The 17,116-nt window shown below is 37.0% G+C and overlaps 1 protein-coding gene across 16 annotated transcripts in view; it reads right to left on the bottom strand.

Moving 5' to 3' along the window:
- Nucleotides 1–17,116, bottom strand: part of GOLGB1 (golgin B1) — a 78,641-nt gene that overhangs the window by 10,236 nt on the left and 51,289 nt on the right. For 11 of the 16 annotated variants that reach the window (XM_056793524.1, XM_007493768.3, XM_007493766.3 and 8 more), the window contains 3 exons: nucleotides 9,167–9,345; nucleotides 2,355–2,523; nucleotides 2,034–2,174 (listed from right to left, as the gene is read on the bottom strand). In XM_056793524.1, the coding sequence (XP_056649502.1) occupies nucleotides 2,034–2,174; nucleotides 2,355–2,523; nucleotides 9,167–9,345 (489 nt within the window). The remainder of the gene's footprint in view (nucleotides 1–2,033; nucleotides 2,175–2,354; nucleotides 2,524–9,166; nucleotides 9,346–17,116) is intronic. The other 5 variants (XM_007493769.3, XM_056793523.1, XM_007493767.3 and 2 more) reach the window with 1 other exon arrangement.

The raw sequence follows: 17,116 nt of genomic DNA, 5'->3' as shown, positions 1-17,116 counted from the left end.
AAACCCTGATCTGCCCCTTAGGATCTAGGCCATTTCACTACTCTATTAAACCTCTTCTTCTTTCAATACTTTTAGCTTCCAATTCTTTGGGCAAGATCCTGCTACAAACTGGTGTGTTTTCCCACAACAAAGTATGAGAATGATATTAGAAAATAAGTATTGTTTTATTAGTTTAGAGATAAGAAGTACAATGGTTGGCTTGAGAAAAAATCTGAGTTTGAAGCAGAGCTGAGAGAGCATGTCAATTTCAAATGCTGACAGTGATAACCGTTTTTTCTGTGTCAGTTATTCTCTCTGGCAGTTGGCAGAGACACACTCTCAGAGACTCTCTCTCAGGGCTAGAGGAGGTAACATCTTTGCCTCTCTCTCTGCCTGAGGGAAAGACCTGAAGAAGCTCAGTGTTTTTCTTTCCCAACTTGGGAAACACTATTGACTATTTCTGTCTTCATAAATTGGTTTACATCTGAGAAGACCAAAGAAAGATCTGGTCTTACTCAGAGTCCTAATGTGATTCTTGTTGAGACTCAACCAGCTAGCCTTTGTTATTTTGTAATTTGAAGGCAAAGTTAAGAATTATAAGGATAATCATGGTAGTTTTATTTATAATAGTATAAATTTGGGTTAGTCAGATCAGGGAGGATTAGTGTAACCTGTGAAACACAGGAGAAGCGGTTTCTTGAGGAACCAGGGAGTTTATTTGGGTGGATTTAGAATCCCTTAGAATTAGAAATCCTTTTTATCCTTATATATTTCAATAAATATTTTATTTTTTATAATAAGAGTCTCTTTAGCGTCCTTGCACCTGGCCCTGAAGGGAAGTTCACATTTGAGCTTCACTTCACTTTATCACTGAAGATACTTTTGATCTATCAAAAGTATCTGAACCTGTACCTGTATACCTGTTGGTATAGTTTTTGGTATATATTGGTATAGTTTTCCCATGTATTTTTATGTAACTCTCTATTATTATTTTTACAAAAGGCAGTCCCTTCCATTTTCAGACAGCTCTTTTCATTAGAAAATTCTCTCTTCTACTGAGAAATCCTGGAAATAACTTCTTCCCCATTAGTTCTATTCCCTAGAACCAAATCAACTAAGCCTATCTTAAGTTAACATCTCAGCTTCTTTGACCCTGTCTTATCACCTAAGAAGAAAAATCCTCTGAAACAAGGCTTAAGATGCAATACCCATAGATGAGTTCAGAAAGTTGGAAAAAAGGAGAAAAATCAACAGGAAAGCACCAAAGACAAAACTTCTCCTTCCTCTAATTTTGCCTAGGGCTGGTTGGCCTTGTCTCCTCCCTTCCTTCTAGAAAACAGAAGAGAAGCAGTTATCTCTTCAGGCAATAAGGCCCAAGAAACCCTATAACTCCAGCTGAATAATCAACCTGCCCTAGAAAGCCTGGCAGTAGCAGGGCAGATAGGAGAGGGAAGAAGAGGGGCTAATGTCCCAGAAAAGAAAAGCTGGATTTAGCAAGGAGGGTGGGAATCTGCTACATTCAGCATAGTCTTTGGCAAAATGTCCCCAGGTCCAAAAACACCTTACTCTCTAGTTTTCAAGCATCAGCTTTCTATGGGATAGATCACTTGGTGGGGGGGAAACAACAGTTCTTTTCTACTTTCTAGTTTTCTGATTTTCCTTGACATGCTCCCCTTTTCCAATTATAGGTTATTCTACTACTGGAAGCAGGAGAAATCTGAAGGAACAGGCCTGGATTAAAGGAAGGTCTGAAGGGAAAAGTTGCATATGTGCAACTGATTGGGAATGAAGCTTTGGTGGAACCATCTATACAATACTACTAGGGAATCTCTCCTCATGCAACTCCTGCCCTATCCTTCCTAAGAGATCTGTAGAGGAAAAAGTGGAAAAAAGAACTCCATTTTCAGTTCTGTAATTACACAACCTAAGGCTCTGAGAAGATACTCTGCCTGTCTGCACCTGCAGAGATACTTAAAAACTAGAATCTCAACCCAATCTGCTGCTGCCCAGTCTCCTTTCAGCTTACTCATAGGGCTGATGAGAAAGAAACTCACCTTGCTATTCAGTTGCTGGATTCTCAACTCCTTCTGGTGAACTTCTTTCAAGCTGTCATTAAGCTGGGCCTTCAGGAGCTCAACTTCAGAATCCAGAGCTCTTAATGACTCTGGGGAAGTTGTTGTTTCTGGGGATGCCTGCTGGGAGAGAAGCACTTACAGAATCTACTCCTCATTCCAACTGCTGAATCTTCTGTGGACAAACTCTGCCCATTCCACGGAGTGATCATTACACCAGTCCTGAGGTTACTGGGCAGTATGCTCCATTTGGAGGCACACAAGCTTCAGCCACCCCTTTGGATCAGTCAGGGCCCAGCTCACCTGTCTTTGGAATTTCTCTGAGAGGGCAGAAGGCTGCTGAGAGGGTAAAGACCTCATCTCTTGCACCAGATTCTGAAGGTGGCTTAGCTGCTGCTCCTTGTCAGAGAGGGCCATCAGGTACTGCTCTCTAACCCGCTTCTCCTGGACTTCCCAAGTATTCTTCTCCCCTCTAGAAGGCACAGGAAATTGTCAGAGGGAAAGGTCCAAAAGTGTCAGAAGTGGAAGAAAGGAGAAAAATCAGCAGGAAAACACCAGACAAAACTTCTCCTCCCTCTAATTTTGCCCAGAGCTGGTCCCACCTCCTTTCTTCCTTCTAGAAAATAGATGAGAAGCAGTTATCTCCTTTAGGCAGTAAGACTTAAGAAACCCTATGACCACAATGACCTGAAAAATCAACCTGCTCTGGACATCATTCTATAGGAAATTATCCAAGAAAACTGCCCTGATATTCTTGAACAAGAGGGTAATGTAGAGACTGAAAAAATCCACAGATTACCTCCTGCACTAAATCCCCAATTGACAATGTCCAGGAATGTTAGAGCCAAGATTAAGAACTTCCAGACCAAGGAAAGATACTACAAGCTGCTAAAAAGAAACAATTCAAATATCAGGGAGCCACAGTCAGGATTATACAGGACCTGGCTGCATCTACACTGAAGGACCAGGAGGCATGGAATATGATATTCCAGAAAGCAAGGGCACTGGGTCTACAACCAAGAATCAAATATCCAGCAAAATTAACTATATTCTTTCAGGGGAAAGTACAGCCATTTAATAAAATGGAGGATTTCCAAGCATTACTGAAGAAAAAACCAGACTTAAATATTGTTATTATCATCAGGGTAGCTAGAAGTATACTTAGAGGGTACAGTGACAAACTCTATAGGATATGTCAAAAATATATAAAAAACTGGGGTAAAATGAGGATAATACTAAGAGAAATGGGAAAAGAGAAAAAATGGGGTAAATATATATTTCATAAAGAAGCATACAGAGAGTGAGAAGACCAATATAATGGAAGGGTGGAAGAGGTTGGAGACAGGTAGTACTTAAATCTCATTACGCTCATTGGAATTGACTTGGAGAGTGAAGAATAATCAGATCTATTGGAGCAGAGAATTGTATCATGCCCTACAGAGAAGTAGAAGGATAATAAGTGGGCTGGTGGGGAGGGGAGCAATACAAAGGAGAGAGAGGTTGTGGGGGGTCATTCAAAAGGCACTATAATAAGAGGGGAATAATAAGAGGGGAGGAGCTGGGAAGGGAAGTAACATTAGGGAGGGGAAAGGGGGGAGGACTGACTAAAAGCGAAAAGTTGTAGAGTAAGGTAAGAGGGATAAGAGAAAAGACAGAATTAAAGGAGGAAGGCAAAATGGAGGGGAATACAAAGACAATAATCATAATTGTGAATGTGAATGGGATGAACTCACCAATAAAAAAGAAGCTGATAGCAGAATGAGTTAAAAACCAGAATCCTACCATATGTTGGGAGGTAATGAATTCATACACGGGGTAAAGGTAATAGGGTGGAGCAGAACTTACTGGGCTGCAATTGAGACAAAGAAGGCAGGAGTAGCAGTTATGATCTCAAACAAAGCTAAAGCAAAAATAGATTTGATTAAAAGAGATAAGGAAGGTAATTACATCTTGATGAAAGGCAGTATAAATAACAAAGAAATATCAGTACTCAACATATATGCACCAAATGGTACAGCATTCAGATTTCTAATGGAGAAAATAAGAGTTTAAGGAGGAAATAGTAAAACTATACTAGTGGAGGATCTCAACCTTCCCCTATCATAATTAGATAAATTGAACCAAAAAATAAATAAGAGAAGTGAGAGAAGTGAATGAAATGTTAGAAAAATTAAGAGCTAATAGATATCTGGAGAAAAATAAATAGGGATAAAAAGGAATATACTTTCTTTTTCTGCAGCACATGGCACATATAAAAAAGACTAACCATGTACTAAGGCATAAAAACATTGCAAACAAATGTAGGAATGAAGAAATAATAAATGAAATCTTAAATGCTGTTTCTCTTTCTAGTTCTTTAGACCCATCTCATCTTCTCCCTCCTGTTAGCTGGAAGGTCTTCAGCTATAATACATATGTTTGACAGAGAAAAGCTATTAGCAAGGATTTTCAAGTTTTTTTATACAAAAATGTGATTCATGTTATATCATTACTAAATACTTTACTAAAATAGAATAACTTTTAAAGTCTAGGCAATAGCACAATTAGATGGCCTCAGATCCAATGGAATAACTGGACCAAAGGAGTAACCATTAAGTGTTTAAAGTTAATTGGGGTGGGGGTGTAGTGGGGTATCTCAGTGGATTGAGAGATAGGAGATCCTAGGTTCAAATCTGGCCTCACACATTTCCTAGCTGTGTGACTCTGGGTAAGTCACTTAACTCCCATTGCCTAGCCCTTACCATTCTTTTGCCTTGGAACCAATACATAGCATTGATTCTAAGGTAGAAGACAAGGGTTTTAAAAATAAACATAAAGATAAAAAGATAAACAAAGTTAATTTGGACAGATGTGTTTAATTGGGTATTCCTAAGACCTATGCTTGATCTCGCACTTAAAAAAAAACCCTCTTACCTTCTGTCCTAGAATCAATATGGTGTATTGTTCCAAGTCAGAAGAGCTAAGCAATGTGGGATGTAACTTGCCCAGGGATACATAACTCATGGGAAGTGGGGGCCAGATTTGGTTTTATTTTGTTTTGATTTATCTAGATCTGAATGGGTGAAGTTGAGGTCCCCCACTAGTATAGTTTTACTATTTCCTCCTGAAGTTTATTTAATTACTCCTTTAAAAATTTAGAGGCTATACTATTTGGTGCATATATGTTTATAGTGTTGATATTACTTCACTGATCATAGTATCTTTTAGCAAAATGTAATTTTCTTCCTTATCTCTTTTAATCAGATCTATTTTTGCTTTAGCTTTATCCGAGATCATGATTGCTACTCCTGCTTTTTTTACTTTAGATAATGCACAACAAATTCTGCTCCAGTCTTGTACCTTTACTCTATGTGTGTCACCCTGCTTCAAATGTGTTTCTTGTAAACAACATATTGTAGGATTCTGGTTTTTAATACACTCTGCTTTCCACTTCTGTTTTATGGGTGAGTTCATCCTATTCACAGTCATGATTACCAACTGTGTATTCCCCTCTATCTTATTTTTTCCCTTTTGATACTGATCTTTTTTCCTTTCACTCTGTCCCTCTCCTCAGCAGCATTTTGCTTTTGATCACTCTCCCCACTTTCCCCTCCATTCTACTGTCAGCACCCCCTTCCCTCGTCTTATTCCCCCTACAACTTCTCTATAAAGAGTAAGCTAAAATTCTATATCCCAATGAGTAGGACTGTTATTCCCACTCTGACCCAGGTATGATAAGAGTAAAGTTTAAGCATTACCTGTCACCAACTTCATCCTCTCCTTCACTGTAATAGTTTTTCACACCTCTTTAAGCAAGATAATTTACCCCCTTTCATCTCTCCCTTTCCTTTTCTCTCAGTGCAATCAATAGGCCAGATTTGAACCCAAGGACCTCTTGTCTCCAGGTCTGGCTCTCAACCTAAATGCCCCTGATCCTATTCTTTTGAACATTTTTGTCAATGAATTAAATAAAGTTATGCTTAATTAAAAATAAATAAAAGTGAATAATGAGGTGAAAAAGTGATGTTTAACCTGAAATTTTAAGGAAACTAAGGATTCTAAAAAGTTTAATTAGAGACATGTGACAGTACTTAGGAAAAGTACAGAACTACAGAGGACTGATGACTGGTGCCACCTGTTGGGAACTGAAGAGATCTACAGAAGTTTATCACAAGCCTTCTGAAAGTGCCACTTAGTTGAGGATTACAAGTGTCTGAGGCTAGAAAGATCTTTGGGGAAAAGGTTGCTAATGTGTGTGTCAATATTTTTCATGAGTTTTGATACTAATTCTATTTGTTTTTGTTTGACTTTAAAATAAACATATTCCTCCTTGAAAAAAAATTAAATAGAGTAACTTTAAAATACAAACCAAAAGCAATGCTTTTTGGAAGCAACTTATTAAAATCAAATGGAAACACTAAGAAAAATAAAGGCATCAGTTTTTAACAGCCTTTTACCATCAGCCCTTGCCAGTTGTGTGAATTTTAGATTTACTCCACCCTGCTTAGTCTTTAGAATTTTAGCAACCAGGAGTGTATACACCTCTACTTAAGGATTAAGTGTTGGGGAGGAAGGCCTAGGACTGGCATGTGCTAGCAAGTGACAAATAAGAAACAACTGACTGACTCCCTGGGCTGTTCTAAGTCAAGCTTAAGCCACAACTTGTACATGTGAGATACAGGAAGTGATGTAAAGAACTGCCTATATATTTTGTGTCACTTCCTGTGATTACTCTCTTGGCCGTGTTGGGAGCTCTGGGCAGCATTTTAGCGTGCTTGTGGCATTTGGCTCTGTAGCATGGTTTAGGTGAGGTGTCTTCCCTAAGCGACCTTGGTGAGTGGTAAGGTTGATTCCTCCTTTCCTTGACCTCTTGAAAAGCACTATCCTCCTAGAAGGTCCCTCTTCTCAGAGGAGGCATCCTGGCTGGAAGCCGAGCTAGATTTAATCTTCTGAGAAGGCCCCTTGGCTGAAGCCTCTGAACTCCCTATGTCTTACTCCAAGCTGAAGAAAATCTCCTACCCTTACCCTCTTCTCCTTCTTAATTTCTTCCTTCTATTGTAATTAAACCACCATAAATGAATATTTTATTGGGATTGAATTTAAATCCCTGGCGACCACTAATATAATATATTCAGTCAACAACCCTAAATTTTACCCTTGACAGCTGCTTGTGCTTGATTTCAGGATTTGCCCTTAATGGGCATTAGGCCCTCTTACTATTCAATTCAAGTAAACAAATACAAGTTAAAAACTCACTTCACTCAAGGCATCAGGGATAGAATGATGAAACATGACATAGTACCTGTCTTTAAGGACTCTCAACTATTAGATGAGATATGATATGTACACAAATAAGTCTAATATAAGGAAGGGTATTTGAGAAGGATAGAACCAATATTTTTAAGGTAAACTTGATAAGGTTGCATCCTTGGCCTTGTATTCCCTCTATGCTCTCTTGGTGATCTCATCTTTTTCTACAGGTTCAATTACCACATCTATTTAGTTAATTCTCAAACCTATGGATTTGTAGTTCCAAACTATCTTCTGAACTCCAATTCTGCATTTCTACTGGCAGGCAGAGGTAGGGAGATAAAGGAAAGTTTTATTTAATTAAAAAAAAAAGATGGCAACATCTGATTATACTTTAAGGGAAGAAAATATCAAAAGGTAGAAAAAAGAAAAGAATACATTCCAAGAATATAGGAAGGCCTATATGAATTCATAGGGAGATAAGAAATTGAATCTTGAGTGTGAAAAACAACTAGTTGTCTAGTATTAAAGGAAAGTGTGAAGGGAAATAATAAAAAATAAGGCTAGACAGGTTAGAGAAAGGTTGTAGATGAATTCAACTGCCAGGCTATGTTTATATTCTACCCCATAGGCTAAGAGTTCCCAGTCATTGGATTAAGGCATATCTTTTTGTTATTAGATTCTCAATCAGTATATACAATTTCTATTAAATGAAAAGTCTGGAACATTTTTTTAATAGTGTTAAAAAGTGGCTTTTACTGTTTGTTTTTTTAAAGATTGGGAGCTACCTTTATAGATTTTGGTAGCCACTGAGAGTTTTTGAATGGGGTGTGACATGGTTAGATTTGTGCTGTAGGAAGATTATTTTGGCAGATGAGGAAAGGAGGAACTGGATAATATAGACTGGAAATAAGGAGATTAGTTAGAAAGTTATTATAATCATACAAAAAAGAAGCGAACTTGAATTAATGTGGTGGCTATATTAGTGAAGAGAAGGGGATGGATGTGAAAGATGGTGTGGAGGTAGAATTTGGTAAAACTGTAAGTGGAGAGGTGAGGGACAGGGAAGACTGAAAGAGAATAATACAAATTTCACAGCCCACATGAGTAGTAGGACAGTAATAGTGTCATCAAAAGAAAAGATGATGGAGAAGACTTAAAGGAGAGGATAAGCTCAGTTTGGACAAGTTGAGTTTGAAATGTTGGTGCAACATCCAGGCAGAAATATTCATTGGGCAAATGGAAATGTAACAAGTTCAGGAGTGTATGTAATCACTCAGAGAGGAAGAGAAGGGGAGAAAATGAACACTAGCTGCCATCTTGAAGTCACTAAAGTTCAGCCCCTGAAACAACAGGCCAGGTGGGTTCCCAGGGAGAACTCCCACTGCCATTTTACAGTGATCTGAATTTTAGCTTTAATCATTTTTCAGCCTAAGATGTGTTTTCCATTATCTAAGGAAATTCAAGATGTTGGTACATTATTTTTTTGAACAAATATGCAGGTTTATGTAATAAAATATCTCCTGGTAAAAATTCACATAAAAAACCCTTCACCTTATAAAGTTTGCCCATTATCTGCCAAAAAACATCATTTCAATGACACATTCGTCATTTCAAACTAAATATATGTGTTCTTGACAAAAATAGTGTGCCAACAAGAACAAACAATTCTTAAAAGGTGATAGGATTATTTTGCTTCTGGATTTCTCTTTGCTCTGATAGCCTTTGTTAGAAATGAAATTTAGAAACCACAAAAGACTAGTAAGGACACATCCCATCTACACAACACCAAACAATTACTAATGGATTTATTACAAAGAAAGATTTGCAGTGTATGTGGAGGAGCATTAAAAAAAAAAAACTCTTTTCTTTAAGAGTTTTCTTACCTGAGGTGTTGTAGCTCCTGTTGACAAGTGAGATTTTCCTGCTTGAGTTGTTCCTGGAGAGATTGATACTTATTTGTCTGTTCCTGATACTCTTGAAGCTGAGTCTTCAGTGGACGTAGCTCAGAGATCTCCTGATTGACCTGGAGGTATTGCTGCTGTAGATTCTTTAACTCCTTCAGCTTTAATCAAAAGAAATGTAAGAGTAAAGCAATGATCTACCATTCCTGATGCAAACCAGTAAGTAACAATTAATAGCCTAAGCTTATCCTTCTAGGTAAATTTTAAAAGGGGAATCAAAAGGAGGTCATCTAACAAATTTCATTATTTCATAAGCCACAATGAAATAAAGTCAGGCTATTAGGTATCACATGTAGTTTGAAGTAACAACTGATGAATAGTGTGAGCCAGTTTCCCATGTACTACATCTCACATTTCATCATCTACCTCTTTCTGGAACTGCTCCTTACAAATAATCCTGGTTCCCAAATTCTGAAAGGGCCCTAGAGCTATAGTTTTGACTTACTTTTAGGAACCATCAAGGGGATTATTGTGGGATTGAGAGAAATAGCAAGGTCTTCAATTGCCCTTGTTACTTTCCCACCTAGACTACTCAAGAAAAAGTATTTCAAGCAAATCCAGAGAGTCATTAAAGTAGTGAATTGACTCTAAGAGCCTCAGCATAGCATCACAAATGACTTGGAGGCATATAAAATACCTAGAAATTAAACAAATATTTTTGCCATAGCTGTTCCCATCCCAATGATTCCCTGATCCCAGAGAGGAAAAAAAGCCAGAGTAAAGATCAATATAGGCTTTAGCTTCCATGTCTATCTGCTTAGCAAGCAGGTCTATTTTTGTTAGCTAACTGCTGGGCCTTCTTGGCCTACTCATTGTGGACAATCCTTTTTTATTAATTAAGTGCTATTTGTTTATAGAAATAACAACAATCAATACCTTTTCATGAGTATATATGTTCTAATACTGCCCTTGCCTTAGACAGTATAGCATAATGTGTAGGCTGGCCTTGGAACCTATGTGACCACATTTAAACTTAATTTTCATGAGTCTCAATTTTTTCATCTGTAAAATGGAGCTTATAAGGGCACTTCTTGGTTGTTATGTGTATTAAAGGAAATAATGTATTTAACATGCTTTGGTTACTTTATAGCACTATATCAACATAAGCTTTAATTATCATTTCCTTATTCATTTCCTATTTTGGGGCATCAACAGTTCATCTGAATAGGAGGCTGGAGCTTAGTGTAAAAAAATTAATTTTTTTGCAAACGATCAAACGGGGGCATGTAAAAAATAGACTCGAATACAGGACTACAATCCCCACAAGCCTTTGCTCCACTTCCCCAAAATGCTTTGTAATCTCACAGGAATTCTGAGGTGGGCTGAGATCGAGGAAGAATTTAAGCTGGTGGCAAAGGTTTTTGGGTCCTCTTTTTTGGACTTCCGTTTTGGAGCAGATGCATCTCTTCTGTGATGTGAAGTTCTCTGGCCTAGGCAAGTGTTTTTTCTTATTCTGTATTTTCTTTAATCTTTAACCTTTAATAAACCTCTAAAAAATATAATACTCCTTGCAGAAAGAAACTAATTTCTACCTGCCCCAGTCTCCCCATATTCCTAAATTTTAACTGTTACAGATGGCGACCACTAGATTGGATGAGGACTTCTCAAATTTTTTAGCCTAGATAATGATTTTTTTAAAGCCAAATTTCTCCAAGATGCTCTTTAGAAAACTATCTTGATCAGCTCCTGCCTGTGGCCCTCTCCTGCTCCTACTTCTGCAGCCTCTCACCTGGTGCCCAAGCTCCTGGCCCTGCTTGTCTTTTTTTTTACCCTCCCAAAGGTGTTGATCAGCTCCTTCCTGCCTGCCTGCTGCCGCCATCCGCTTCAGACAGCCGCTTCTCCCGGCCCCACCCTGGCTGCCTGCTCTGCTAGGCCCTGCTTGTCTGCGCTCTGGCTCCAGCTCCGGCCCAGTGGACTTTCTCTCGCTCACCTGGCCCACCTGATTCAACCAAGATTGTAATCACCTGATGACCTGCCTGCCCAACAAACCCAGATCCTTGGTGGGTAACAAAACGGGGGTGGGGGGGGGTGTACTGACTCCACATGGGTGGCCTAGGCTCCATGTGGACTGGGGAAGGAGGAGGTATCATCAGGGGAGAGAGAAAAGGGAGAGGAGAAGAAACAGATTTTTCAAACAGACTTTTAAGCAATGGGCTGTTTAAAAGGATACCTTTTGACTGTTCTGATAATTTCATTGATTTCACCTGCCTGTCAGGGAACAGATTCAGCCCAAAGATTCAACTTTAACTTTGAAGGGGCACCTGGGTGGCCCAGCGAACTGATGGCCAGGTCTAAAGACATTCAGTCCTGGGTTAAAATCTGGCCTCAGATACTTCCCAGCTGTGGGGCCCTGGACGGGTCCTTTGAACCCCATTGCCTAGCCCTTACTACTCTGCCTTCGGACAATAGGCATTTAAATGGATAAGAATGCAAGGAACTTTGAAGAGACTAAAGGCTATATTCTAAGGCATTTCAGACTCCAATGGTTTATAAAAATCTCTGTATTCTATTGCATTTTTTGTTATGGTTTAACTTTGTGATTTTAAGTTCATATATTACTGGATTCAATATTATTTTGCTTGAACTGAAGGTTGATTGAATTTATTTTGAATGTACTGTGTTTTAAAAATTCTGTTGTTTTTTTCCTATAACTGTGCTGAACAAATATTATTGTGAATAAGCCCATATATGAAAAAACAGCTTTTTTCTATTTTGCTGAGGATAAATGGACTTCAGAACTGGTTATAATTGTATTAACAACCTTGGAAAAATTTAATGTGCTAAATACCTCAAATGATTTGATTTTAAGGGTTTTTTAAATATGATTTTTGGAATTTTTTTTTTAACAATCTGGTTATTTTTGCCTGCCCTAAGGCCCATTAGCTGAAGTGAAATACATTTTATAACCCCCAACCTTCCTGCATTTCTAAATATGTGAATGGAAGTTGGGCAGTTAATCTCAGGGCATTTGTATCCCTATAAGCCTCCGAAAAAGGAGCACCCCTTTATTTATACTCTTCAGCTCACTACTTTACTTGTACCAGAATGATATATAGATCTCTTGATTATGTTCTTAATCCAAGATAAGTTTTACTTTGTTTTAAAAAATATGTTTAAATACCAAGATTGAAAGATTGCTATGTTTGTAAAAATTGTGACAAATGTCCATCAATTCATAGGTTTTAAAAATGTCATACAGCAACTTATGTGAAATATGAAAGTGTGTTTGTTTGCTATTGTAATTAATTGGGCTATTGAGAATTTTGGGGATTTTGATAACTACATATTTGCACTACTGTATTTTTTAAAATGAAAAAATGTTAACCTTGTTCAATTCATTTGCCTTCTACTCACAGTGATCATGGCCAGATACAAAGAGGAAATGGATCTCATTTTTTGGTGAGAAAGCCTTGTATTTTATATTTTCTTAACTGACACAGAGTGTCAATGATTATAAGCTATATTTTTGAATTTCTTAAAGCTCTTTTATTATTATATTTTTCTTGCATGTGCAATATACTTTTTCAGTTTTTTTTATTATTTTTTCTCTCCTTTTTATATTTGAAGCAGATGTCACCAGTATTAAGATTTTCTTTAACCTTTTGACTTTTCAGTGCTACAAGTTTGAAATACATTTGCTAATGCATAACCCTAAAAGGCTTGTGACTATAAAAACAATGCCACTAATTATTTAAATAAATTATGGGACTTTGCTTAATGATTCTGTCTGATTCCAGGACAAGATATACACACAAGAGCCATTGTACACAGAGCCAAAGAAAGGCCAATCCAGGATGGATTGATGCACTTCTAGGCCAATACAAAGGTCTTGAACCTAGTGTGAAGACTTGGGGTTACTATGTTTAACATGTGTTAAGATATAGGTTTTCCTTGTGTCCACACTCACTCTAAAGATACTCACAGACGAGTATCCCCAAAACCTTGGCTCCTATAATCTGGTCCCTTTCTTTTCTGCCTCTCATAGTGTGGTACCTTTCTGTAGTCCTGGCTATTGACTGGGTAAATGCATCATTACTTAGATCATTTTGATTGGGCCCTGATAGAAGGACCTGTTATACATTTATTTTTCTTTTACTTGGAATTTTTACACATAAGACTTTGATAGTCTATATTTTCATCCAGAAAATTTTTCTTTTCTTTTTGATTTTTCTGATGTCTTTTTAATATCTCTTGCCAATTGATTCATATACCTCATACCTCAGCCATGCATCCCTAAGTGATCCTTTTTTTTTATATCACCCTCTTAACGGGGGGAATGTAAAAAAATATCATTATTTAAATCGCAAAGTTTAAATTCCTTTTGAGAAGAATTTTAGGTAAAGAAGATGCTACCTCTCTGAATCCAGAAACTGAATTGTTGGAGAAGCCACCATGAAGAAGCCTCCAGACCACAAGTTGCACAAAATTGAACTTTGGGTGTGGTTGATTGAACTTTATTTGTATCTGTACTTTCATGCCAAAGGGGACTGCCCCCTAACTGGCTTTTTGTCAGTGCATTCAGCAATTATTGGGTTTGTTTTTTCTCTTATCATCAAATTATTGTAATCTTTAAATTGATTATGTTTTCATGATCCTTTGGAAAAAAATTAATTTTTTTGCAAACGATCAAACGGGGGCATGTAAAAAATAGACTCGAATACAGGACTACAATCCCCACAAGCCTTTGCTCCACTTCCCCAAAATGCTTTGTAATCTCACAGGAATTCTGAGGTGGGCTGAGATCGAGGAAGAATTTAAGCTGGTGGCAAAGGTTTTTGGGTCCTCTTTTTTGGACTTCCGTTTTGGAGCAGATGCATCTCTTCTGTGATGTGAGGTTCTCTGGCCTAGGCCTCTGGCCTAGGCAAGTGTTTTTTCTTATTCTGTATTTTCTTTAATTTTTAACCTTTAATAAACCTCTAAAAAATATAATACTCCTTGCAGAGAGAAACTAATTTCTACCTGCCTCAGTCTCCCCATATTCCTAAATTTTAACTGTTACATTAGGCAATTGAACACAATTTTTCCTTATCTTTATGCTCTTCTCCAATTTAGTGTTGATTTTTATCTTAGCTCTAGCAACCAGGTGGTCTGACTACTCATAGACATGACTCTGAAATAACTCCTATATTAGTAACTGATCATTTCTTGTTAAGATTTAATCAGTTTCATTTTTCATGACCACTGCCTTCTAATTCCCTCTTTTAAAATACTATTCCTTACATACATGCATGAAATGCTCCCCCCCTCTCTACACACACACACACACATACACACACACACACACACACACAAATATATTTATATAATAGTATAAGTACCTTTGGTTTATTTTCAATTCTCAATTCTCCATCACATTTTCCAAAATATTTTTAATCATTCTCCTACCTTCAAATCAAAGTCACTAAATATTAAGGTATAAATTGATTTGGTTTGGAGGATCTTGTCTTTAAAGGATTTTTCTATTCTTTATCCTTTACAATGGCTCTTAACACCTATCTATAATTATTTTTAATGGTGGTCTTTCTGCGTATATTCATCATAAGTACTTTAAGAAAAGATGACAAAGTGCCCATGAAAAGTTGCTTCTATTTATCTTAGTGTGAATGATGAAACTAACTCAATCAACTTTATTTGCTTCTCCAAACAAACCTCTAAGTCATCCTTTGATTTTGTTTAAATTTATTTATGCTCTCTGGTTTCATCTTGTTAGAATGTTAGTATTCATACTCAGTAGCATATCAACTTATTAGTGATTGGATAAGGATCTTAAATTTAGAATACCAAGAGTTATGCTATGGTTTATAGATGGTTTAATTATTGAATGATTCTTAACATTCTTTTTGCCACTCTCTTACTGTCACTGCAGAAGCACAGAGATATACTTTTTATGGATCACCAGGGTCAAAGAATTCATCATGTTGTAGTCAACCCACAGCTTCTCCACTCTTGGGTATTGTAGGTCTATATTTGAAGCTTTTACAACTTGGTTGAATGGTTTGCGCTTGACTCCACTGATATTGTCATTGAGAACCCAAATCTCCACACCACCATGAAGAAATGAAGGACTTTTGTGGAGTACACAAAGGTGAAGCATCAGCTATTTGTAGAATAGTCTTGGGAGCTTGGTGGGAGTAAAAAAAGTATAAGAAATAGTTCCTTTTCTCAAGAAACTTCAGATTAAGAAGGCATGTTGCACACATATAAAAGTAGAACTATAAGTGGAAAATAGGGACTAAGTCAGGAGAAAAGGAAATCACTATGGCCTGTTATTTATTATTGAAGAAGTCTTATGTATTAAAATTTTGACTAAAAACAGGTAATGACAAAAATGGGCTGAAACCTATTTAGAGGAAGATGATATATAGATATCCTAAAACATTTCCCAAAATTCTACATATACACCCCAAAGTGAGGCTTGGGCTGAAATAATTTCTGGTTATAGAGTAGATGTTAAAAGTACATAGAGATGCTGCTGATGGAAAAGAAAATACAAAACAGGGAAATACTTTTTCAGCAGGATTAACCTGGCAAGTAGAACTTTCAAGCTTTGGACATGTGTTGTATTTTAATTCAGATTCAAAATTTCTAAAACCAAACTCAATTTGGACTTGGTCTAGTCTTACAAAGTTGTTGAGCATGGACACATCTACAATAAGCAGTGTCATAAGATTAAAGAAAGTACCATCATAGATAAGATTATCCAATCACATCACAGATATGGGCCTATTATTCCAGTTTAATCATGTATTTCATTTTTGTGTCAAGATGACCTAGAAGGGCTTTAAAAACCCATCCTGGTTTTGCATCTTGGCTCTTATTTGAAAGTAGCATAATTTCAGAAAAAAGTTAAAAAGAATAGGGACAGAGATACTGAAAAATATTGCTGAGTGACCTGGCCAGAAAGTATTTCCTATAGATTATAAGAAGGTATTTAAGTTAATCTTTTTAAAGTTTAAAAAATCATCCCCAAATTGGGGTTGATACATTTAGATACAGAGCCATTCCTTTGAACAACTGACCTACTATTCATGCTGAATAGGAACTGAAGCAGACATGAAGTTATTCATACTCTTTTATTTTTATTTATCCTAAAATGAATTCTGACTAAATTTGTCCACTTGTAGGGGGAAAAAATTAGCTCTCTGTGTCACAGCTCTTTTATAAATAATACTATTTTCTTTTGTGCAGCATCAGCAAAGAGAAAATCTGTGCCAAGGATAGATATGATTTGTTAAAACTGAATCAGCTAGTTTAGCAGACAGGGAAATATTGTTTCTATCTTGTATTTGCTCTTTAATAAATACAATTAGTCTTTTCTTCCAAATGGGGACCAAATTTAGAACCTAGGGAAGCATAAGAAGGTAGCTGGAGGTCAAAGGCAAAAAGAAAAAGGAAAAGGAAGGGGATCAATCTAAATATATAATTGGATTTCTCATTGTAAATTGGTTTTTGTTTGCTTCTGTCTGCATTTCTGTATAGCAGGAATATGCTGACAACTAAAGATATCTGTATCTAAGCAGTGTATCCCATCTTCAGAAATGGCAACAAACATCCCTAAATTAATTGTGCATTGCTCAGGGGTTCTCCTAGCAACTGAGAAGTAAGCACTCATGGATTTGCTGCAGCTGTTAGCCACAAGAGTTACTTAAGAGACTTAGCAAAAAAAAGAATACGCATCTTGCTTCAAGCAATATAGAGGGCAAGAAGAATTTTGAGTGACTTACAGAAAATATGCTAAAGGTGCAAGGATAAGTGATAAGGGATAGAGAAAAATGCATGGACTGTCTTTAAGAAGAAAGGAGGAGAATTTAGACACAAAACCTGGGAAAATATTCTGGAAGGAGAGGAGGATCTTGGGAGTTTTACTGGGTT

Source organism: Monodelphis domestica, chromosome 4, assembly GCF_027887165.1.
Source record: "Monodelphis domestica isolate mMonDom1 chromosome 4, mMonDom1.pri, whole genome shotgun sequence".
NCBI classification, from domain to species: Eukaryota; Metazoa; Chordata; class Mammalia; order Didelphimorphia; family Didelphidae; genus Monodelphis; species Monodelphis domestica.
Note: the sequence above shows the minus strand (reverse complement) of the source record. Positions and strands in the feature narration are given on the sequence as shown.